Source organism: Hyperoodon ampullatus (genome assembly GCF_949752795.1).
Source record: "Hyperoodon ampullatus genome assembly, chromosome: 12".
NCBI classification, from domain to species: domain Eukaryota; kingdom Metazoa; phylum Chordata; class Mammalia; order Artiodactyla; family Ziphiidae; genus Hyperoodon; species Hyperoodon ampullatus.
The window spans coordinates 41,755,958-41,782,548 of NC_136925.1; the positions used below are offsets into that span (position 1 = coordinate 41,755,958).

Genomic DNA, 26,591 nt, shown 5'->3' on the forward strand with positions numbered 1-26,591 from the left:
TAAGCTCATCTCAGTGCAGTGACCCCAAAAAAACTGGTCTTCTTTACCTATAATTTCTATCAATCTCCAGAATGACAGCATCAGAATGTGGCATACTTCGGAGTATGTGTATATACTTACATTGAGAGACACACACACACAGACTTTTAAACTTTGGAATGAACCTATCTATTCTAAAGTCACCAGTATAAAGCAGGTACTAACCCATTATGGGGGTAAATGGAAGTAAATTACCATTTCTTTTACAAAAATCAGTATTGCCCTGGAGTACTTCTCTCAAAAATAAATAACTCATTTTATTATAAAATTCCCATATTTGAATGACTCTTCTACATGCTAGTGAATATTTTAATTTAGTTTAAATTTTTTTTCTATTTAGTTTCATAGAAAATGGAACAAAATATCTGATCTCAGGTAGTTACATGATTACCTAATAAAGAGTATAGCACTTTAGACCAAACCTAAACTTCTGCTAGAGTATATATCGTCATTAAAACAATCAAAAAAATCTCTACAGAAAAGATCACCATGTTGTCCTGCATCTCTCTCATTATGGGAAAACTTGAAGTTTGCCATGTAAGTTGACCTATAAGGATTAACTAGGGGATTCTGTGATCTCAAACTAAACTTAAATTTTAGAAATTGGTCCCCAGTATCTCAGGCAGATGGCAGACCTATGTTCTGAGTTGATTTTATTTCAAATAGAACTATGTCATAAATTGGATTAAGACTAAAATATTATAACCTTATAGCACCCACTCTACTTTGGGTCTTCTTAGTGTCACAGAAGCGTAAAAATGGTCACCTATAATCCCAGCTGTGAGTAAAATTAAAGGAAGGAAACATGAAGTCTAAAATTAAGATGATCCACCTTTAGAATGTTCCAGTCTTTAGAGTGATTTACTCCATAAGTTGTCAATGAATCTAAAACTATGAATTAGGAGTTTGTTACTTGTTTTAGAAGGCAATCTGAGTAAGTTAAACATTGAAAAAATGTACTATGTAGATCAAAGTCAGAATTGATAGAGGAAGAAAGTATTGTAGTCCTTGACCATTTATTTTACTGATAAAGGAATCAGTGGATAGAGGTATGGTTACACTTTTCCATTCACAGAGTCAATGTGCAGTACCCAGTGGTTAGTAACTTCAGAAACAAATTATTCAGAATGGGGAGGGGCAATCAGAGAATTAGTGCAAGGAAACTGAGAAAATAAAGAGGAAAGTGGAAGGAGACCATAAGGAAGCACCTGTGCCCTATTATCCTCTATCACCTTATTCCTGCAGTTGTTCCTCATTTCCCCAGAGTCTTCAGTTAAAACTTTTGGTTGACATAAACTTTTTACAGAAACATACACAAATGTAAAGTGAACAACTTATGACTTTTTGTGTATACATCCATGTAACCACCATGCATATGAAGAAAGTTTTAGGACACTGGAAGGCTCCCTTGTGCCCTTTCCCACTCAATACTCACTCAAGTTATAGTCTTGCCTATTTTTAAACTTCATATAAATGGAAACATTTAATATGTACTATTATTTATCTGGTTTCTTTTGGTCAACATTATGTTTGACATTCAGCTATTGTTCAACGTGGCAGGACTTCATTCTTTTTCATTGCCGTGTGGTATTTTTTGTTTCAGCTGCTTACTCTGCACCCTAATGCACACCAATTATTGGTGACAAGTCTATCTCCTTTTCTAAAGTGTTCTTTGACAGCAAGAACATCTCTGTACTTCCTTCCCACTCCCTCCTCACTCTGCACCGACTCAACAGTCTTTCCTCTAAATGTATATATCATTTATGTCTCATCTGGCTCTTACATGCCTATGGGGTCAGTGATAGATGCCCTATCAAAGCCATATAATATATATGGGATATGTGTGTATATACATACACAGACACATACTCATTTTAAACAAGCTCTCTGTTCTCAGAGAGCTTATTTTATATATTTTATTTTACACGTTTTTCTTATATATACTTAAAATAAAATATACAAAATAAGACAGAGAGCATGCCCACAATCCTGATTCTTAACCCCATACTAGCTATGACGCTTTTTAGGCAAGTCACTTCTGTGAATGTCAGTTTTCTCATCTTGAATAATACCTCACTACTTTCTTGTCTTACTTATCCTGCAAGTTTGTGAGTATCAGAAGTCAAAAATGACAAGTCTATAAAAGTGCCTTATAAATAAGACAATATATGAATACAAGGGAGCATATTATTTTACCTAACAGATGCTTATTGACAGACTGATGCTGTAATAGGGAATATTAGAACCAGATTCCAATGTTCCAAACTGAGATGCAGGCCTACATGCTTGTGTGGAAGCATCTGACCTTCCTAGTGACTCTGTTGGGAGTGTTCTTCACTATCTTATCTGACAACTCCTTCGTAGCATCTGATTCCTCTGTCTGCTCCTCAAAATGTTTTCATTCACAAAATTGTGCTTGGCTCAATCCTGATCGCTCTCTCCATTCGCTTCTTGGTGAGCTCACCCACACTCTCATGTGACTTCCAAGGCTGTACCTCTAATCCAGACTCTACCCCATATTTGAGACTTTCCTATTGAAATGTCTGTTGAGTATCTTTCACCTGGATATCTGACTGATACCTCATGCTCTATATCCTTAATCTTCATTTTCCCACCTAAACATGATCTTAAATCATCTATGCCAGAACCCTGATAATCATTCTTTTTTTGTTGTTTGTTTGTTTGTTTGTTTGTTTTTTGCGGTACGCGGGCCTCTCACTGTTGTGGCCTCTCCCGTTGCGGAGCACAGGCTCCGGATGTGCAGGCTCAGTGGCCATGGCTCACGGGCCCAGCCGCTCCGCGGCATGTGGGATCCTCCCAGACCGGGGCACAAACCCGTGTCCCCTGCATCGGCAGGCGGACTCTCAACCACTGCGCCACCAGGGGAGCCCTGATAATCATTCTTGACACCTCTTCCTCTTCATCTTTTTGTACATCCAATTCTTGTGGATTTACTCTCTAAATTGTTTTGTGAATCGCTATATCACTGTCAACTTTCATTTGAGCTACTACAATAATGTTCTCACTGGTTTCCTACCTCTGGTCTTGCCCCCTTCCACACTGCTACCAGAAGACAAGTCTCAGAGGTAATTCACATCAGTGCCTCCATATCACCTTAGGTACTCCAACGATCATACTCCAAGACCTGTGATTACCTGTAATTGTACCCTCTCCATAATCTCATGTAACCCATCCTCCGACTGCTGTCTCCTTCCGGGTTACTCCCCCTGGTGCCCTGACCTCTTTGCTCCTAACCTAGCTCAAATTCCACAGTCAGTCATTATAATCCCAAACTTGCATTAACATTCAGTTCTCTGACCCCTCTTGCTTCCTTTTAATTAATTAAATTTTAGTAAAGCCATAACCCTTTGCTTGTGAGCTGTGCTCAAATCAACCCTCTGTTACTCTGCACTTATAGCTGTGAATTTGAACACAGCTGGCACGTATCTCTTTAATTTGCTGATGCAAATCTCAAATGGGCTGTCAATGCCTAGCTTCTATATTTTCTTAATTAATCACTCTCAAATTCTCCTAAATAACTCTTCTCTCCTCAAACCCAAAAAGCCCCTCCCCAGCTGAGAACAGTGGTTCCTATTTCACTGAGGAAACTGAAGCAACCAAAAGAGAACTTCTCATCCTCACGTCTACCTACCTAACAACATCTGCACCCAGATAATCTGCCTGCTAAAATGGAGGAACCAGCTATACCCTTAATCTTAATTTGATCTAAACCGAGGCCCAAATCTGTGCATTAGAGATGGCATTCCGTAATATTTGTTGAATTGAATCAGATCTATTTCCAACCTAGTTTGCAAATTCTTGTAAGGCCTGGATTAAGTTTGATATCCAGAAGGCCTCTAAATATAATCCTCTGGGGAAGAGTCATTTATTCTTTCATTCAAGCAGTCAAGTATATCATGAGCACTATTTCAGAGGCACTTTGTTTGTTACTGAGGATTCAAAGTCTGGAGGGAACAGCAGTAATTCTATGTTAAGCAGGAGAGTGAAAACTAGTATATTAAAAAACAAATTTAAAAAATTTAAAAATCCAAAGTAGCATTAAAAAAAAAGGTATCCGGGCTTCCCTGGTGGCGCAGTGGTTGAGAGTCTGCCTGCCGATGCAGGGGACGCGGGTTCGTGCCCCGGTCTGGGAGGATCCCACATGCCGCGTAGCGGCTGGGCCCGTGAGCCATGGCCGCTGAGCCTGCGCGTCCGGAGCCTGTGCTCCGCAACGGGAGAGGCCACAGCAGTGAGAGGCCCGCGTACCGCAAAAAAAAAAAAAAAAAAAAAAGTATCCATTCAACTGTAAATTGTATCTGGGGGGGTGCAACTGTTGTGGAGATGTTGGATTTCACTTTCATTTTACATACTCTTCTGCATTTTTTTATAGTGAATATAAATTATTTTAAATAAGGAACATTAAAAACAAACTATAAATATTTAAGAAAACAAAGAGCTAGAAACAGCTAAGTGTCATGAGGGAGATTCAGATAAAAGAAATAAAGATAAAAAAGGAGTTTCTGGAACTGTTTAAATTCAGAAAAAATAGTTTGAGGGCCTCTAATATGAAGAAACTCTTAGGGCCAAAGTCATAACCCTTAAAATCCTATAACAACTAGAGATACAAGACAGTACTTCCCACAAGTTCATTCAGGATTTCACGGTAATTTCCAAATTGCCAGGAGTACTTAGGGTTAGGAAAAAAGTGATAATCTAATTTGGTACATCTAGGAAGTGGGGGGGGGTGTAAATTACCCGACTCATAACTTTTTCACAGTTGTTCCGCACAGATACAAATAAAGAGCAGAGATGGTATACAGGTAGCCTGGAATTAGAGAGAGCCTTTGACCCTGAATTTTCAGTAAGGACTAAAGAAAGTCCTAAACTCTGAAAAAATATTTACTCTCTAATTTGTGATTTTTAAGCTAACAGTTGATAATTGCTACAGTTGCCCTTTGGATCTTCAGGAATGAAAAGACCCCTAAAACTAAGTAAGACTCAATAATTTAATTTTGTGTTTATATACTTAATTTATGTGTTCATTCAGGCAATATCGGAGACTGAAGTTTGAAATACATAATGGAATATACAAACCAAATACATCACAATCTCTGTACCTTCCATATCCTATGCCATGTCACTAGGAATTACAGTGGACGCTTGAACAACAAAGGGGTTAGGGCACCAACCCCCATGCAGTTGAAAATCTGTGTATAACTTTACAGTTAGCTCTTTGTATCTGCAAATCTGCATTGCAGATTCAACCAACCCGTGGATCATGTAGTACTGTAGTATGTAGTTATCGGAGGAAAAAAAATCCACCAATAAGTGGATCTGTGTAGTTCAAACCCATGTTGTTTGAGGGTCAACTGTATTTTTGAAGTCACTGGAAGATTCTTGTGCTGACAATATTTTAAGAAGAAACAACACGATAAAAATTATCCTCAAGCAGATACATGTATGGTACATTTTCAAATTAGATAAAATGTGAGCATAACTTTAAGCTCATGGTGCAGAGAGAAAATAAAAATGAGAATACCTAAATTTTATAAAGAGCATATTTTCTTATCTGGAAGAATTACTCCATGATTGGTCCCAAAAGAATTGCAGAGGGCATGCTTGGAAACTCAAATTTTTATATAAATCTAGAAGAGCCAGAAAAGATCACAGCGGATAATGAGTGTATAATAGAAAGAGGAAGTATTTTCAAAGGGAAGTAGTTGAAGAATAGAGTTCTCTCTTAAAGTTAAACATTTTATCTGATATTACAAGTCCAAAATCTGAGAATAGAGCAATTTATTGTAGGTATCTTTTTTCTTACATTTTTGGTGACAGAATTATTTCTCTTGAGTGATTGCATATTAATAAGATAATTTCATACTACCAAAAATCCTTACCTGGGCCCCCAAAGACTCAACTGGATGCTGCTATTAACTATTTCCAAGTAATGTGTTTCCAATTGACCCAGGTTTTAAATATCCTTAGTTCAAAAAGTTCTTTCCTATATCTAGACTAAATCTTTCTTACTGTAATAAATCAAAAAGGTCAAGCTGAGTTTATCTGGCCTTGAGTGTAAAAATGATTTAAGAGCAAACAATGATGAAATTATACAACATTCCATACATACAAGATAACATTTTATGATAGCTGTAGACTTTTATAGCCACTGCTATTTGTGCTTAGACACAAACAGGGGAAAAAAAATCATCAATAACAAAGTTAAATACTTCTATAGCTTTGCATTTTAGAAAGTATTTATTTTTGAAACTCTACTTAAGTATAATAAAAATAATTCACAAATAAGCGTAAGCTATATAGGAAGCTATACTAATATTCTATAATGATTAAAATCACTATATATTGATCTAATCTCTTATTTCCAAACCAAATTTCAGATAAAGTACCTTACCTCATTTCTCATGATTCTCCAAAGATTTAGTGTAATTCGGCCAACAATATTTATCTCACTCATTGTATCCAACCCATAGTCATCTCTTTCGGCTGCAAATCTATTCTCAACTTTGTCATCTATAGAAATAAATATAGGTTGCATCAGGACTCACAGAAACCAAATTTCCAAGCAAACCATGCAAAAGAAAATGAGAATAATAAAAATTCAAGATGAAGATTAAAGATTAAATGTAATTCACAGTTTATTTTGTATTAGACTTAAGAGAATAATCATTATTTTGACTAATAAAAGTTTTTCTTTCCTCTTTAAGTTATAAAAGAATTTTGTGAAATAAATGTATCCAAAAACTGTGTATGTTTTTAACAATAAAAACACATATATACACACTTTTTAAAAAAATAAATGCTTTTCTATTTAAATATGATAATTACTGGTGCTATTTGTTTTTTAAATAAATTTATTTATTTTATTTATTTTTGGCTGCATTGGGTCTTCATTGCTGCACACAGTCTTTCTCTAGTTGTGGTGAGTGGGGGCTACTCTTTGTTGTGGTACGCGGGCTTCTCATTGTGGTGGCTTCTCGTGCTGTGGAGCATGGGCTCTAGGCACGTGGGCTCAGTAGTTGTGGCTCGTGGGGTCTAGAGCGCAGGCTCAGTAGTTGTGGCACACGGGTTTAGTTGCTCCACGGCATGTGGGATCTTCCCGGACCAGGGCTCGAACCCGTGTCCCCTGCATTGGCAGGAGGATTCTTAACCACTGTGCCACCAGGGAAGCCCTGGTGCTATTTTTATGAATACCTAACACCACATCATTTCTTTGGTGTTTGGATGAAAAATATTTATTATTAAACTGGTCATTTCTTGGGGAAAAAAATGGTAGAATTTTTAACCTAAACAATTCTCTGAAAATTTGACATTAATTAATGATTTTCATATTCAGGGTGAAATTCTATTAACTACATATGGAGAATAGATGAAGAGTTCCTCTTACAGTGAACAGAGTTCTGAGTCTAGTTTCTAAGTGATGATTTTATCTAGAATTAGAAATTAAAATTTGTTTTTCCTGTGTAACACTGGGTATACATGAATGTTGTTGATAGAGGCTCTAGAATAATAAATATATTTACCATATTTGAATGTCTGTTATGTTCTAAGAACTTTACTAACATTATTTATTTTAATACAGCCACTTTATTATGTTAGTATAATTTTTATTTTGCACTATAGTACATTCTACTCAGAAATGTTTTATCTTGTCCCAGGCCATATAGTAACAAAACCAGTATTCTAAACCTGGGTTACCTGATTCCAAAGACCATGTACACAAACCTACTGCTCTTCTTTATTTTAAAAACATAATGTTTACAAGATTTTTTTCAAGTGTACACCATAGTGATTCAGTATTTTTGCAGATTATATTCCATTATAGGTTATTACAAGATAATGGATATAATTCCCTGTGCTATACTGTATGAAACTAACACAATATTGTAAATCAATTAAAAAAAAGTTTTAAAAAGTGTTGTTTTTTTCCTTTCATTTTTTCATTTAACAAACACATAATGTTTACTATGTTCTCAGGCACTGTTCTAAGTATTTTATTATAGTCCTATGAGATAAGTTCTATTACGTCCCTGTTTTACAGATGAACAAATTGAGGTATCGATAAGTTAAGAAACCTATCCTGTTGGATGTCTGAATCCTGCTGGCCAGGATTTGAACCCAGGTGGGGTCTTTCTCCAGAATGTGTGCTCTTTACCACTGGTGCTCTTTACTATGCCTCCCTAAGCATGCCCTTTCTACTGCACCATGTTGCCTCATAAAAGTGGTTTCAGCACTGTTCTAAAAGGACAGGAGCTTTCATTCATTATTCTGAAGTCAAATACCTTACTCATTACAATTAACTAATTAATAAGTGCACTGAACACCCATGCTATCTATCCTGAATGTTCAGAAACCTATCCCCAATGAAATGTTGAAAAAATTGAGATGTATCACTATTCCTATCACTCAAGGGACAGAGAAGCTAAAAACAATTAATGCAATGAAAAACTAAAAGCAGCTCTGCCTTTTTTTCTAAACTTTTGCAAAGCTCAAAATATTTACTGTCCTTGAATCTTCTAGCTTCAACTTTTCCCTTTCCATTTACCAACACTTTAGATATTTTACTGACTTCATAACCCCTTTCAGGAGGTATCTTGATTGGTTTTACTAACTTTGTATTTGATCTTTATGCCTCCCAAAGTATATGCTACTTTGTCCTAGTCCGACTTGGGGTGGGGGGACTTTAAAACAAAGTTATTAAAAATTCAGTAACTATAAACAAAACATAATTTTAAAAATGCTTTAAAAACTAATTTTGATATGAATATTATTACTTCCCCTCTCTTCAATTAGAATCACACTATTGGGGAACAGCCTTCAAAATTCATGTAATTTTTTAGCCTGACACCCAAATAAAAAAACATTAGTGTTCCTCCACCATCTCCTCCTTCCTCACCAAATGGATAAAACATAGAACCAGACAAATAAAATAAAATTATGGTATATCAAGTCAAAGAAATGTTATGTGCTTCATAATGATTATAAAGACTGTGTCATAATGCAGAAAAATATTTATGTTAAAATGCTGGATAAAAATGGGATATATGTATGATTAAAGTTTATAATGGAGTTATGATATATCTAGAACTTACACAATTTAGTATTAAAACTCAGGCTAAAACAATAATCTTGTCTTTATTTGTAATTTGCCCTGTAGTTAACAATAAAACATTCATGGTGCTTCCTACCTGGCACCCGAGAGATCATCTGGCATAAGTCAACACTCAGTGCAGCAGCCCTCTGTAAGAGGTAACCCCAGGAATGCATCTGAATCTCATACCCTAGCAGAATATCAGGATCATACCTAAAGAAGGAATGAAAAAATTAAACAAGGACCACACATTTGAACCTTTAACCAGAAGAACTACTTCTTTATGATATAAATCACAAAATTAAAAGTCTATATTTTATAATGTTTCTCAGGTGGAAAAGGGTGATATAGTGGTGTCTATAGAATTTCTATAGAGCAAGGGGTGGGGTGGTTAGAGTTCTTAGTTCAAAGCTACTTTTGTGAAAGCAAAAGTAGTTTTTACTTAGATTATGTATTTACTTGATATGCCTTGGCAAAGAGGCTGCTAAAAATTGGGGTGGGAGGCAGGCATTACCAGTAAAGTGTATGAGTGAGGGTATAATTAAGATATAATGTGGGTAGGGGCAGGGTGAAGTATGAGGGCACGTGTGGATACTGTATTTTGAAAATGATCCCCCAGGTCATTATGTTGTCACTTCTCTACCCCTCTACCCTCTACTGTCCTTAAACAGTTGTAATGCTGAGAAAGAAAATGAAAATTTCTTCCTTTTCCCTCTTAGTAAAGAGGGAAAGATAGTTTGATAAGTTTGTCCGTAATGATAAGTTTGTCCTCTAAACTTAAGAGGAAGGTGACTCAGTTTAATGGAAGAATTAAATATTAATAGGGGTGAGATTAATGTGGGGAAGCTAAACATCAGAAACTAGGTGAAAAATATGCTCACTGTGGTCACACAGTTGCACTGGTAGAACTGAACTGACAATCTGCATCCACCTTAGAAGGAGCTGCTTTGTGCTTCTTCTGAGGACTTCCACAGTGACCACCATAAAAAAATGTCTGATTATAGTACAAAGGAAAATAAGCATAAGGATTTACTTCAATGGGAAAATTGTGTGGGTAAGAGAAGAACTGATTACAGTCTTAGGTGGAGAACAAAAACTTTTGAGAGTGAAAACTACTGTAATGCTATCAAATTAGAAGTTCCAAATTACTCTGATTATTGTACCATTATTCATAAAAGCCAAAAAAGCAGAGTGAAAGATCACAAAAATTTATAAAGTTGGGTTTTACATACCTGCTTATAAAGTCACTCTGAATTATGGGATGTGCAGCCTGTCCATATTACATCACTTAACACTTTTAAGTTTCACCAATGTCTACAGTTATAGATTACCCCAGTTTACTAATGTAAGCAATATATGGCTACTCTGCAAGTCTCTGGTAACAATGGATCGTGGGCAGACCAGATCTATTTTTAGAACTGGTTTGCTAATATTTTATCATACTTTCATAGCTAATTTCTTTAAATGGGTATTGAATGACATTAGTTTTTACTTAGATAACAAAAATAAGAATGTCACAAAACTGTCTCCTTACTTAAGTGGCTAATGTCAAAAGAACTAGGCTCAAACTTCTGCAATAATATTCTTTTCATTTTTCCTATTCCTTAAAGGCCCTATAAAATACATTCCCTAACGTAAATTTCAATATCTGGTGATCTGCTTGTGATCCATTGTTATACTACAGACTTACAAAGTAGCCTTCAAACTTGTCAGGAGAAAAACATAACATATATACATGTGCTTTCCTCTATATAAAAAGGACTGAAATTTCTGAGAAAACCACTTAATTTAATAAAAATGATTAATAAAACAGCCAAATGGATCTTTTCACCGACCTATAAAAGTGTTTTCTTGGTACAAAGTGCCACGTGGCTGGTAATTCTGGAACAAAGAGCAGGATTATAACACAAGAGAGCGGGGTGGGGGCGGGGGAGCAAAAGAAAGCAAGGCAATATGCAACAATGAGGCAAAGGCTCAGTCTCAGAGATCAGAGGTTAAAAGGGTAGATTAATTCTTAAAAAGGGAAGTCCAGAAAAGTCCTAGGCCTTCAAGAAAAGAGAAGTCTCCCAACACCCTTCCTGCTCATTAGTCTTCTAAAATAACATCCAATATCTCAACACACCTTTGTTGATGGCAACTTCATCAACTCTTCCATTAAAGTTAAACTCTTCTCAGAGCAGTCAAAGATGATCTGCATGACAAGTGCATCTCCCTATAAAACTAACTATGTAATGTCTAAATTTGCGAAACTGGGGCAGAAGTGTTAAGTGACTCTAAGGACCGTCAGGGAAAGGAGACGTGAAGGATTCCCATACACACGTGAAAGAACCCATGCAGCTGACTGCATTAATACTAAGAATATTTAGAACAGGCATTACAATTTGGTCACAGTTAACCTTGATCTTAAGACTTTGGAAGATTCCTGGAGTACCTATCACATACATTTCTAAACATGGGTACAACATGAAGAAGATGCCAAATGATTACAGAGCCCTTCTGTTATAACTCTTACATAGTTCTTCCACCTTCTTCATCTGAATTTTTTTGATTCATGAAACATCTACTTATTATAACAATTATTATTCCAATCAGCTGCTTGCTCTGTTGTGGTAACTGACTAATAGAGTGATTAAGTACACTTATTTTCTGATAATGTTTTGAAAGTATTTTTTTCTCAATTAACAAGTACCTATTTTATAAACTACTACTGCTCAGAGATGACCACTGAAAAAACAAAAAGCTACCCTTAATACTTCTCTTAATGGATTTATTAAATAGATTTTGTTCTTTTAGAAAAACTGTCATTTCAGTATTTTTCAGATCTATTATGTATATTTATTTTTTGACCTAGAGGCTGTTTAGTTTTACAAGACTCTCAAAGCTGATAAAACATCTTTTTCAAGTTCAAAGTCCCAAGGATTCCATATTTCTTCTATGAAAACATTCAGTGACAATAACAAAATCTTGGTGACTTGTTCTGCAATTTTTGTAAATTTTATTCACTCTACCAGGTTTCTAAAAGTTATAGAAAGAACAAGGTTGGGTAGATAGGATTAGTAGTGAAGAACAAAACTGTGCTTCTGATGAAGCATCAAAAAAGCAGTAAATATGAAAATATTTGCTTACACAGAAAAAAGCTGCTTTACAATTAATATTTTAGATAACCCAATAACGTGTACAGATGAGAGGTGAGGGGGCTCTAACTAGGGGAGTGGCAATGGGCATGGGGAGGGGGAGGGGAGAAGGAATGATCTTGAAAGATAATTCTGAGGTTAAATGGACAGGATGTAATGCATGGATTAGAGAAGAAAAAAAGGTGGGACTCAAAACTTAAATTATTTAAGTTAGGGAGTCTGGGGAAATGTGAAATTAATAGTTCAAGGAGATACAGAAAGAGAAAAATGTTTGTGACAAGAAGATAATGGATTTGGTTTTACTTGTGTAATATCGCTTTGCACTATTTTATGTGTTTGCCACCTGAGCAGGTAAATATTAAGAACAGAAAAATAAAGACAATAAAACTCTTTGAAAATATGCATCTATATCTTATTCAGTCTTATATTCAGCACTTAAGAACTGTACCTTACACATAGAGTTAACATTTAAGTACTGACCAGGTTAAGAGTTTTATATGCTTTATCTCACTTAATTCTCGTATCTATTACCCCTTTTACAAATGAGGAAACCAAAGTTTAGAGAGATAAGTAACTTGCTCAAGACAAAAAGACAGAGCTGGCTGACTCCCAAGCCTACGCTCTTAGCAAAACCTGTGTAGAGTAGGTACTCAACAAATGAGGTGTAAGAAGGAAATAATCTTTTAGGGAGTTGTTTGGACTAATATATAAAGGACATTACAGAATTGAAATGTTGATATTTAAGCATTTTTCTTCTTTTTCTAATAGCCACATGATCTTTTGAGTAAGAACCATAAGTTAGTTTTATTTTGTTTACTGCATTTTTCTTAACAACCAGTATAATTCATGTTATGGACATTTAAGAAAGTTACTACACTTGCAAATGATTGACAAGATTCTCAATGTTCGCAGGTAATCCTATTGCTGGGAATAAACCTAACAAGGAGAAGACAAGCCTACAAAGCCCAGGGACATTACTGGATATGTGCTGGCCCATAAAATGGTATCTGCCTAAAACTCTTACATGTTCCTTTTGCTAAGCTGCTTGCAGTGGGGGCACTGAAAGTACCTGACATGTTGATATCTCTATGAGAAGATAAAAGATAGGACTGACAATGGCAAGACTCAAATGGATGGGAATCCATCCAGTCACCAGTGTCATAAATAGTAAAAATACATTCCTCTTTTTTCCTCCCTGGAGTGGTGGGTAGCAGCATATCATTTTTTTTTAATGCTTTGACATTTAATCTAATTTTGTTTCACTGAAAACGTTTTCTGGTTTTCTAATTTTCAAAATGGTTTATATTAACCCATCTGGAATGCAATCAGATGTTGAATCAGTAAAACATCACCTTGATCTTTTTTTTTTTTTTTTTTTTTTTTTTTGCATCACCTTGATCTTTTTTTTTTTTTTTTTTTTTTTTTTGCAGTACATGGGCCTCTCACTGTTGTGGCCTCTCCCGTTGTGGAGCACAGGCTCCGGACATGCAGGCTCAGTGGCCATGGCTCACGGGCCCAGCCGCTCCGTGGCATGTGGGATCCTCCCAGACCGGGGCACGAACCGGTATCCCCTGCATCGGCAGGCGGACTGTCAACCACTGCGCCACCAGGGAAGCCCCACCTTGATCTTTAATGCAGGATATCGTCTCAGTTTTATAGGAAAAAGTTCAACTACAAAAGCAGAACAGAAAGGCTTGAGTGTAACAACACGCTCAAGGACAGCTTTCATCCATACATCAGGATCCAAAGAGTATTTTCCAGCCTGCTTTAGGCATTTAAAAACCTAAATCTAGCAATGGGCAATGGCTACTAGGAGTTATACTCTTGAGAAAATGGAAAAGAGATCCACTTAATTGTTTAATTTTTAAATTAAAATTTTTTTGGTTAAAAACTCTTTTTCATAAATTTTGACAAGATTCTACTATCAAGCATCAAAGCCAACTATTAAATGGTCAAAAGAGATTTTCAAGAAACTATGTGCACAAGAGTATGTACCAGATAGTCCTAAATTTATGAACAAATTACATTCCAAAGCTTTTTGGAAATACTGATTTGTTTAAAACTCAGAAAACCTTTTCTCAAAAAAAAAAAGAAAAAGAAAAAGAAAAAAGGTACTGAAATGGTGGCTGGCTCCCAAGGTAGAAGACTATTTAATGAATAATACAATTTAACTTTAGTACAGTTCCCCATTATTTCATCACCATAGAAAAATGCTAAAATCCAACTGGGAAAGCTAGAGGCTAAGCTAATACTTCTCTTTCACTGGCCCCAAATCCTGAGAATAGAATACTCTTTTTCTTATCCCTAATCTGCTGGAAATGGTGATGGTGGTTGGAGGTGAGGGCAAAATCCTTTCCGGGCTAACTTTTCTTTCAAGGGCCATAGGAAGGGATTCGCTTCCTATTTTTAAAATTTTTTAACAAAATTTTTTTCTTTTTTATTTATTTATTTGTGGCTAAGTTGGGTCTTTGTTGCTGCACGTGGGCTTCCTCTAGTTGCGGCGAGTGGAGGCTACTCTTCGTCGCAGTGCGTGGGCTTCTCCTTGCGGTGGCTTCTCGTTGCGGAGCACAGGATCTAGGTGTGTGGGCTTCAGTAGTTGTGGCACACGGGCTTTAGTAGTTGTGGCTCGCAGGTTCTAGAGCGCAGGCTCAGTAGTTGTGGCGCACGGGCTTAGTTGCTCCACAGCATCATGTGGGATCTTCCCAGACCAGGGCTTGAACCCGTGTCCCCTGCACTGGCAGGTGGATTCCTAACCACCACACCACCAGGGAAGCCCATCACTTCCTATTTTTAACTTTCACCTATATTAATCAACAGTAGCACAAAAGGACTCTGAACAAAAACTGGAAAAAAAAAATCAGAAAATACAAAACAATACCTCTTTATTATATGTGCAATTTCTTGAAAAAGTGCCTTCTCATCAGCAGCATAGGTAACTTCTAGTCCTGTAATTCCAGATCTAATAAGTAATGGGGTCTGATATCTGATATCTAAAAATAAACAAAATATTTATTATATATAATTGTTTAAGTAATATTATCCCTTACTTTTGAGTAAGACTATGCAACTAAAATACTTTAAAATGAGACAGGATTCCCCAAAATAAATATATAATTAGCTCAGTTTCTTGAAAATTTTCTTAAAGGTTTTCTAGTACATCATGTAACTGAAAATTCAAATTTCATATTTTCAATTATTTTCCTGAAAAGTCTACATTCACAGAATTCCCCAGATAACGTGTCACCCAAAAAGAAATATTACTACTTTGTTTCTTCCTACAGGAAGAGGCTTGCTTAGTGGAGAATATTTTACTCAGTGGTATGCTGGAGAATGCTTATGAGCACCTCTCCAGGAAAAAAAAAAAAAAAAAGCCCTGATTTGTACTGCTTGCCTATATCCAAGATGTGAAAACTTCCCACCATGGCTAATTTGAAACTACCAATGTGACATCAACTAGTTCAAAAAATTCATGAAAATTTAGCAATTGGCTTGTGAACTGGTACAAGCCAGCTCAAGCACATCACTGATTAAACTGCAAATTCCTGTACAGTTTTGTTATATGTTAAGACTTCCTCCTCAATTGACTGAATTCACATATTACTATTTAAAATTGCAGAGGAACACCTGTTATTTTATAAACTGCCTTACGTGGTATCCTATATGAAGAACCTCTGAACCAAAAGTGTATGTATTTAGGAAGAGATATCAACAAAATTAGAATATATCTTAAGTCTTTTATAAACCATTAACTTACAGTAGTAACTTAACTTCTTAAAGAGAAACTCTGTATTAGCAGCAAAATACTTCAGCATGCATATATAAGGAAGGCTGTCCACCCAACCTAGAGATACACAATCATTTGACTTCAGTATTAACAATTAGTATTTTATATAATAATATTTAGATCAAATTAGATATGCTAATTGGAAATTTTATTAAGCTCGTTATATTGTATTGTTTCTGACTTCTAACAATAATTCAAAAATAATGAATTTAGGACAAAGCTATAGACAACACTTCCTACTCCCACCTCAGCAAACATTTGAGAGAGGAGTTCCTTATGCTTGCTTGGTTTAGATCATGAGCACAGAAACTGTGCCATTAAAAGGTTCATCCTAGTGTAGGTAGGTATAAAATTAATAAAAATGAACAATACCTTGACTAGAGACTGTCTTGTCTTTATCAATCACTATTACACCTGTGAGTTCTGTTTTGTCTGTATCCAGTAGTGGAGTGTCAGATGAGATGCAGTAGAACAGAGCACAGATTGGGTCAAATTCAGGATCTGGTTCTAAGTCTCGTCTAGTTCGAGCATGTAATTCCACACTGATTAGAGTAAGATTTTGTATCTATAAAAGGAAATAAAAATCATGCTTTTAAACATTTTTCTTGAGACATGCCGAAAGAAGTATGTTTCACTAAGACTCTAAGGAAATACACGTGTAAATTACAGAAAAAAATGGTTATAAAGGACACATTCACAATTTAACACTCCACAAATTAAAACTAGATTTTTACTTCTAAGATTAGGTTAAATCAGTTCACGTTTTTCTTTCAGAAAATCTGCTTACGCTGTAATTTCTTAATGACAACACACACTTAAAACTATCTGTCTAGAGTACATGCAGTGCCTCTCAATTTTCGCAATTTCTATTTGAGAAAGAGAATGACTAGTCCAGGTGGTCGTACATTCAAACCAAAGTCTGTTGATTTTACTTTTTACTTTCTACCCAGTTAATTAAATTATAGCTTTACCTATATTTTAAACTGAAAACACAGATATTTTTTAGTTTGAAACTCCTACCTGTTAATCCTCTGAGGGCTACTTAAATTTAGACTTTTGTATATAATAAGCAGATTTTTAATTACAGTTTTTCCTGAAAAAAAAAATCATAAGAATTGTATGGTGTCAACTACACAATAGCCAGATTTTTGCCCATGCACATTTTCTCTTTGACATATAATGCAAAAAATGTAATATTTTGCTTTTTACACTTATTTTCCTATGCTAATAAAAACTCTTCTTAACTGTAATCCTTTGTTCTCTTTCTAAGAGTAAGAATAAACTCTGGGTAAGAAAAACAAGATATATGTTGGATGATTAATGATTACAGCTAGAATTATAGCCATCATTGTACCAGTAATATACATATACCTGGCAATGAAAAATTAGTAGACTACTGGTAATTACTCAGATTATATAAATTTAATAAAGGATTTATATTTTGTATTTATCTTGCATGCCATCTGTTGAAGAAATGTAAATGCAAGGCTCTCCTTAGTGATGGGAGTAGAATTTGGTAGATATCTTTGGAGGACAACTTAGAAATATCTACCAAAATTTTAAAAGGACAGAACAAATTAGGGGTTACCAGTGGGAAGAGAGAAGGGGAGAAGGTCAAGATAGGGGCAGGGGATTAAGAGATAAAAAACACTATGTATAAAATAAATAAGCAGCAAGGATATTTTATACAGTACAGGGAAATACAGCCATTATTTTATAATAACTTGTTTTTTTGTTGTGTTTTTTTTGTGGTACGCAGGCCTCTCACTGTTGTGGCCTCTCCCGTTGCGGAGACAGGCTCCGGACGCGCAGGCTCAGCGGCCATGGCTCACGGGCCTACCTGCTCCGTGGCATGTGGGATCTTCCTGGACCGGGGCACGAACCCGTGTCCCCTGCATCGCCAGGTGGACTCTCAACCACTGCACCACCAGGGAAGCCCTATAATAACTTTAAATGGAGTATCATCTATAAAAATATTGAATCACTATGTTGTACACCTGAAACTAATATAACGTTGTAAATCAACTATACTTCAATTAAAAAAAAAAGACATATCCTTTGATCTAGCATTTCTCCTCTTGAGAATAGCCTGTAGATATATTCATATATGTAGCCAAAATTTCTGCACAAAGATGTTCACTAAAGATGATAATATTTTCAGTTTTTTATAAGTTAAAAAGACTAAAAACATAAATGTCTATCAGTTGGGAACTGGTTACATAAATTATGTGGCTTCCATAAAAACTACAGAATGGAAAACTCTGTAGCCTTTAAAATTTTCAAAAGAATGAGCCAGATCTACATGTCCTAAAATGGAAAGACCACCATAATACACTGATAAATGGAACGAGTGTAGTATGCTCCCATGTATGTTAAAAATGTTAAGTACATGCATAGAAAATGTCTGCAAAGAGACAAAACACATAAACTGTTTATTGCTTTTGGGGAAGTGGATTACTTAGGTGGGAGAGAAGCTTACTTATCAATGGAAATCTTTTTGTCTTTTTTTTTTTTTAACATCTTTATTGGAGTATAATTGCTTTACAATGGTGTGTTAGTTTCTGCTTTATAACAAAGTGAATCAGCTATACATATACATATAACCCCATATCTCCTCCCTCTTGCGTCTCCCTCCCATCCTCCCTTTCCCACCCCTCTAGGTGGTCACAAAGCACCGAGCTGATCTCCCTGTGCTATGCAGCTGCTTCCCACTAGCTATCTATCTATTTTACATTTGGTAGTGTATATATGTCCATGCCACCCTCTCACTTCGGCCCAGCTTACCCTTCCCCCTCCCCATGTCCTCAAGTCCATTCTCTATGTCTGCGTCTTTATGCCTGTCCTGCCCTAGGTTCTTCAGAACAATTTTTTCCTGTTTTTTTTTTTTTTAGATTCCTTATATATGTTAGCATACAGTATTTGTTTTTCTCTTTCTGACTTACTTCACTCTGTATGACAGACTCTAGGTCCATCCACCTCACTACAAATAACTCAATTTCATTTCTTTTTATGGCTGAGTAATATTCCATTGTATATATGTGCCACATCTTCTTTATCCATTCATCTGTTGATAGACACTTAGGTTGCTTCCATGTCCTGGCTATTGTAAACAGAGCTGCAATGAACATTGTGGTAATCTTTTTGTCATGATGTGAAATTTTTTTACCATGTACATGTATGTTATAGTGCAAGCATTCATTAGTAACTTTGTTATTAAGTACTTTTTAAAATATAAGAACATTAATTATGCATGTATAAGGAATATGGAATAATAAAACAAATTTCCAAAAATCCACCACTTTCCTTAAGAAATAAATATTGCTGTTTCTATTTTTTAAAAAAACAAGTAATATTAAAAAAAATCAAACCAAGTAAAATGGGGAGCTAATGAAAAGGACTTTTACCTTTAAATATATACTCTTCAGGATTTATTCTTTTAAACAATAAGCATGTAGAAAAATGTGAAATGGAAAACCTCTCTCCAAACCCAAACAAAACAAAACAAAAAAACCCACTTTAATTAGAAAACAGTGAACACGTGGAAAGACTATGGAGAAGACTGAAGACAATTTCAGGTCAAAAAGAGTCTGGAGGTTGACTTATTTATATACCAGGCCAAATTGTACACTCAAATTTTGCCTTTTTATTCCTTGACATAAAATGCATTAGTGTTCGTAACGGCATTTTTTTCTAAGCCAACATATGGAATGAAGAGATGGAGAGAGAGATTTACTGAGTGTTATCAGTAAAGAGGTGGGTAAGCAAGGGACAAGGGGGGCAGAGTCAAGATGGCATAATAGGAGAACGTGGATTCACATCTCCTCAAAACTAGGGCACCTACCAGACACCAGTGGGGGACCATAGACACCCAGGGGATGGGAGGAACCCCCAGCGACTGGGTAGGACATGGGGCATGGGGGGAGTGAAGGGGGAGGAGAAATGGAGGTGGCCCAGGACTGCCGGCCCTGAGGGGCAGCTGGGGAGGGGAAAGGATCCCACGACCGAAGGGGGAAATTGGGGGATCACTGGAAGGGCAGAGGATCAAAAGGGAGTATGGCCAGGCTTCCCCTGCCCACGTGGACCCACAGGAACCTGATGAGATCCCAGGCCTGATCCTCTGCCCACCTAGGTGCCCTCCAACCGTGCGGGTCCTGAAGGAATGGGAGGGAGGAAAGGGGGAGCAAAAGTAAAGGCTGGACCTCTGGGACCGGCTGAGGGGTGGCTGGGGGAGGGGAGGAGTTTCTATACCCAGTGGGACCCACCCATGGTTAGGGGTCCAGCAGTGATGGGGGAGACCCTGGGGGAGACAGTGGGGGAGTGGTGTTGGGCTGTTGGGCTCCCGGGCCTAATCCTGTGCCCTCTGAGCCTCCCTCCTGCAGAGTAGAGCCCAAGCCCCACCCCTACACCCCCACCCAGGGCCCCACCTCTACACTCAGAGACCCACCCCAAGCGCTGGGCCTAAACCCCACCCACACACCCTCACTCAGGGCCCTACCTCCAAACTCTGGAACTCCACCTCCAGAGGCCCTCCTTTCCACGTGCTGCCTCTCCCCGCTAAGGAGAGGCCCCACCCCACACTTGAACACCCCTGCCCCACCAACCACCTAGGTCCTGCCCCACCCTAAACCCTGCCTCTGCCTAAGTTACACCCCCCATCTAAACTCCACCCACAAAGCCAAGGCTTTTTTTTTTCTTTGCTTTTTTCCTCTTTTAGATTGGGGTTCTGTTTTCCTTTGTTGATTCAATGTTGATTCTTTAATATTTTTATTTTTCCTAATAAATATTTTATTTTTCTAATTTTATTTTATTCTTTATACTTTGTTATTGTTCTCTCCTTTTGGCTTGTTCTCCCCTCCTTTCTTTTTTCTGTTGTGGTTTTATTTTACCTTGTTGCAGTACTTTCAATTATAGTTTTATTTTTCATATTATATTTTCTATCTTTCTAATTTTATTTTTTTATTCTTTGATATTGTACTGCTCCTTTCTCTCTCTCTCTTTTTTTTAACCGTCCCAGGAAGCTTGCGAGATCTTGGTTCCCAGGCCAGAGGTCGGGCCCGAGTTACTGTGGTGGGAACTACAAGTCCAAACTGCTGGACTAACAGAGAACCTCAGACCCCAGGGAATATCAATCAGAGTGAGGCCTCCCGGAGGTCCTCATCTCAGCACCAAAACCCAACTCTATCTAACTGTCTGCAAACTCCAGTGCTGGACGTCTCAGGTCAAACAACCAGTGAGACAGAAATACAGCACCACCCATCAAAAAACAACTACAAAAAAATACGTTACAGACGAAGGAGCAAGGTAAAACCCACAAGACCAAATACATGAAGACAAAATAGGCAAACTACCTGAAAAAGAATGCAGAGTAATGATAGTAAAGATGATCCAAAATCTCGAAAACAGAATGCAGAAAATACAAGAAACATTTCACAAGGATCTAGAAGAACTAAAGAGCAAACAGAGTGATGAGCAACACAATTACTGAAATTAAAAATACTGTAGAAGGAATCAACAGCAGAATAACTGAGGCAGAAGAATGGATAAGTGTCCTGAAAGATAAAATAGTGGAAATAACTACTGCAGAACAGAATACAGAAAAAACGATGAAAAGAATTGAGGACAATCTCAGAGACCTCTGGGACAACATTAAATGCACCAACATTCGAATTATAGGGGTCCCAGAAGAAGAAGAGAAAAAGAAAGAGACAGAAAATATTCGAAGAGATTATAGTCGAAAACTTCCCTAACATGGGAAAGGAAATAGTCAAGTCCAGGAAGCACAGAGAGTACCATATAGGATAAATCCAAAGAGAAACATGCCAAGACACATATTAATCAAACTATCAAAAATTAAATACAAAGAAAAATTATTAAAAGCAGAAAGGGAAAAGTAACAAATAACATACAAGGGACTCCCCATAAGGTTAATAGCTGATTTTTCAGCAGAAACACTGCAAGCCAGAAGGGAGTAGCAGGACATATTTAAAGTGATGAAAGGGAAAAACCTACAACCAAGATTACTCTACCCAGCAAGGATCTCATTCAGATTCAATGGAGAAATTAAAACCTTTAAAGATAAAGCAAAAGTTAAGAGAATTCACCACCAAACCAGCTTTACAACAAATGCTAAAGGAACTTCTCTGGGCACGAAACACAAGAGAAGGAAAAGACCTATAAAAACAAACCCAAAACAATTAAGAAAATGGTAATAGGAACATACATATCAATAATCACCTTAAATGTAAATGAATTAAATGCTACAACCAAAAGACACAGACTGGCTGACTGGATACAGAAACAAGACCTGTACATATGCTGTCTACAAGAGACCACTTCAGACCTAGGGACACATATAGACTGAAAGTGAGGGGATGGAAAAAGATATTCCATGCAAATAGAAATCAAAAGAAAGCTGGAGTAGCAATTCTCATATCAGACAAAATAGACTTTAAAATAAAGACTACTACAAGAGACAAAGAAGGACACTACATAATGATCAAGGGATCAGTCCAAGAAGAAGATATAACAATTGTAAATTCTTATGCACCCAACATAGGAGCACCTCAGTACACATGGCAAGTGCTAACAGCCATAAAAGGGGAAATCAACAGTAACACCGTAATAGTAGGGGACTTTTAACACTCCACTTTCACCAACTGACAGATCATCCAAAATGAAAATGAATAAGGAAACACAAGCTTTAAATGACACATTAAGATGGACTTAACTGATATTTGCAGGACATTCCATCCAAAAACAACAGAATACACTTTCTTATCAAGTGCTCATGGAACATTCTCCAGGATAGACCATATCTTGGGTCACAAATCAAGCCTAGGTAAATTTAAGAAAACTGAAACTGTATCAAGTATCTTTTCTGACCACAGTGCTATGAGACTAGATATCAATTACAGGAAAAAAACTGTAAAAAAATACAAACACATGGAGGCTAAACAATACACTACTAAATAACCAAGAGATCACTGAAGAAATCAAAGAGGAAATCAAAAAATACCTAGAAACAAATGACAATGAAAGCACAATGACCCAAAACCTATGGGATGAAGCAAAAGCAGTTCTAAGAGGGAAGTTTATAGCATACAATGCTACCTCAAGAAACAAGAAAAATCTCAAACAATCTAAACTTACACCTAGAGTAATTAGAGAAAGAAGAACAAAAAACCCCCAAAGTTAGCAGAAGGAAAGAAATCACAAAGATCAGATCAGAAATAAGAAATAAATGAAAAAGAAATGAAGGAAACAACAGCAAAGAGCAATAAAACTAACAGCTGGTTCTTTGAGAAGATAAACAAAGTTGATAAATCATTAGCCACACTCATCCAGAAAAAAAAGGAGAAGACTCAGATCAGTAGAATTAGAAATGAAAAAGGAGGGCTTCCCTGGTGGCGCAGTGGTTGAGAGTCCGCCTGCCGATGCAGGGGACACGGGTTCGTGCCCCAGTCTGGGAGGATCCCACGTGCCGCGGAGCAGCTGGGCCCGTGAGCCATGGCCGCTGAGCCTGCACGTCCGGAGCCTGTGCTCCGCAACGGGAGAGGCCACAACAGTGAGAGGCCCGCATACAGCAAAAAAAAAAAAAAAAAAAAAAAAAAGAAATGAAAAAGGAGAGGTAACAAATTACACTGCAGAAATACAAAGGATCATGAGAGACTTCTACAAGCAACTATATGCCAATAAAATGGACAAACTGGAAGAAATGGAAAAATTCGTAGAAAAGCACAACCTTCCGAGACTGAACTGGGAAGAAATAGAAAATATAAACAAATGACAAGCACTGAAATTGAAACTGTATGATTAAAAATCTTCCAACAAACAAAAGCCCAGGACCAGATGGCTTCACAGGTGAATTCTATCAAACATTTAGAGAAGAGCTAACACCCATCCTTCTCAAACTCTTCCAAAATATAGCAGAGGGAGGAACATTCCCAGGCCCATTCTACGAGGCCACCTTCACCCTGATACCAAAACCAGACAAAGATGTCACAGAAAAAGAAAACTATAGGCCAATATCTCTGATGAACATAGATGCAAAAATCCTCAACAAAATACTAGCAAACAGAATCCAACAGCACATTAAAAGGATCATACACCAGGACCAATGGGGTTTATCCCAGGAATGAAGGATTCTTCAATATATGCAAATCAATCAATGTGATACACCATATTAACAAATTGAAGGAGAAAAACCATATGACCATCTCAATCGATGCAGAAAAAGCTTCTGACAAAATTCAACACCCATTTATGATAAAAACTCTCCAGAAAGTAGGCATAGAGGGAAACTACCGCAACATAATAAAGGCCATACATGACAAACCCGCAGCCAACATCGTTCTCAATGGTGAAAAACTGAAACCATTTCCTCTAAGATCAGGAACAAGGCAAGGTTGCTCACTCTCATGACTATTATTCAACATAGTTTTGGAAGTTTTAGCCGCAGCAATCAGAGAAGAAAAAGAAATAAAAGGAATACAAGTTGGAAAAGAAGTAAAGCTGTCACTGTTTGCAGATGACATGATACTACACACAGAGAATCCTAAAGATGCTACCAGAAAACTACTAAAGCTAACCAATGAATTTGGTAGAATAGCGGGATACAAAATTAATGCACAGAAATCTCTTGCATTCCTATACACTAATGATGAAAAATATGAAAGAGAAATTAAGGAAATACTCCCATTTACCACTGCAACAAAAAGAATAAAATACCTAGGAATAAACCTACCTAAGGAGACAAAAGACCTGTATGCAGAAAATTATAAGACACTGATGAGAGAAATTAAAGATGATACAAACAGATGGAGAGATATACTGTGTTCCTGGATTGGAAGAATCAACATTGTGAAAATGACTATATTACCCAAAGCAATCTACAGATTCAGTGCAATCTCTATCAAACTACCACTGGCATTTTTCACAGAACTAGAACAAAAAATTTCACAATTTGTATGGAAACACAAAAGACCCCAAATAGCCAAAGCAATCTTGAGAAAGAAAAATGGAGCTGGAGGAATCAGGCTCCAGGACTTCAGACTATACTACAAAGCTACAGTAATCAAGACAGTATGGTACTGGCACAAAAACAGAAAGATAGATCAATGGAACAGGATAGCAAGCCCAGAGATAAACCCACGCACATATGATCATCTGATCTTTGATAAAGAAGGCAAGAGTATACAATGGAGAAAAGACAGCCTCTTCAATAAGTGCTTCTGGGAAAACTGGACAGCTACGTGTAAAAGAATGAAATTAGAACACTTCCTAACACCATACACGAAAATAAACTCAAAATGGATTAAAGACCTAAATGTAAGGCCAGACACTATAAAACTCTTAGAGGAAAACACAGGCAGAACACTCTATCACATAAATCACAGCAAGATCCTTTTTGACCCAGCTCCTAGAGAAATGGAAATAAAAATAAACAAATGGGACCTAATGAAACTAAAAGCTTTTGCATAGCAAAGGAAACGATAAAAAAGACGAAAAGACAACCCTCACAATGGGAGAAAATATTTGCAAATGAAGCAACTGACAAAGGATTAATCTCCAAAGCATACAAGCAGCTTATGCAGCTCAATATCAAAGAAACAAACAACCCAATCCAAAAATGGGCAGAAGGCCTAAATAGACATTTCTCCAAAGAAGATATACAGATTGCCAACAAACACATGAAAGAACGCTCAACATCACTAACCATTAGAGAAATGCAAATCAGAACTACAGTGAGGTATCACCACACAAGGTCAGAATGGCCATCATCAAAAATTCTACAAACAGGGCTTCCCTGGTGGCGCAGTCGTTGGGAGTCCGCCTGCCGATGCAGGGGGCGTGGGTTTGTGCCCCGGTCCGGGAGGATCCCACGTGCCGCGGAGTGGCTGGGCCCGTGAGCCATGGCCGCTGGGCCTGCGCGTCTGGAGCCGTGCTCCGCGGTGGGAGGGGCCACAGTGGTGAGAGGCCCATGTACCGCAAAAAAAAAAAAAAAAAAAAAATTCTACAAACAATACATGCTGGAGAGGGTGTGGAGAAAAGGGAACCCTCTTGCACTGTTGGTGGGAACATAAACTGATACAGCCACTATGGAGAACGGTATGGAGGTTCCTTAAAAAACTAAAAACAGGGCTTCCCTGGTGGCGCAGTGGTTGAGAGTCCGTCTTCCGATGCAGGGGACACGGGTTCATGCCCCAGTCCAGGAAGATCCCACATGCCGTGGAGCGGCTGGGCCCATGAGCCATGGCCGCTGAGCCTGTGCGTCCGGAGCCTGTGCTCCACAATGGGAGAGGCCACAACAGTGAGAGGCCTGTGTACCACAAAAAACAAAAAACAAAAAACTAAAAAAACTAAAAATAGAACTACCATATGACCCAGCAATCCCACTATTGGGCATATACCTTGAGAAAACCATAATTCAAAAAGAGTCACGTACCACAATGTTCACTGCAGCACTATTTACAACAGCCAGGACATGGAAGCAACCTAAGTGTCCCTCGACAGATGAATGGATAAAGAA

At 37.3% G+C, this 26,591-nt stretch overlaps 1 protein-coding gene across 1 annotated transcript in view; it reads right to left on the reverse strand.

The window, feature by feature from the left end:
- REV3L (REV3 like, DNA directed polymerase zeta catalytic subunit) overlaps positions 1–26,591 on the reverse strand; it is a gene marked incomplete at its 5' end in the record, with an annotated part of 186,822 nt that overhangs the window by 41,508 nt on the left and 118,723 nt on the right. Inside the window, 4 exons of the mRNA XM_079716335.1 lie at positions 6,449–6,567; positions 9,243–9,358; positions 15,158–15,269; positions 16,436–16,628. Coding sequence (XP_079572461.1) covers positions 6,449–6,567; positions 9,243–9,358; positions 15,158–15,269; positions 16,436–16,628 — 540 coding nt within the window. The remainder of the gene's footprint in view (positions 1–6,448; positions 6,568–9,242; positions 9,359–15,157; positions 15,270–16,435; positions 16,629–26,591) is intronic.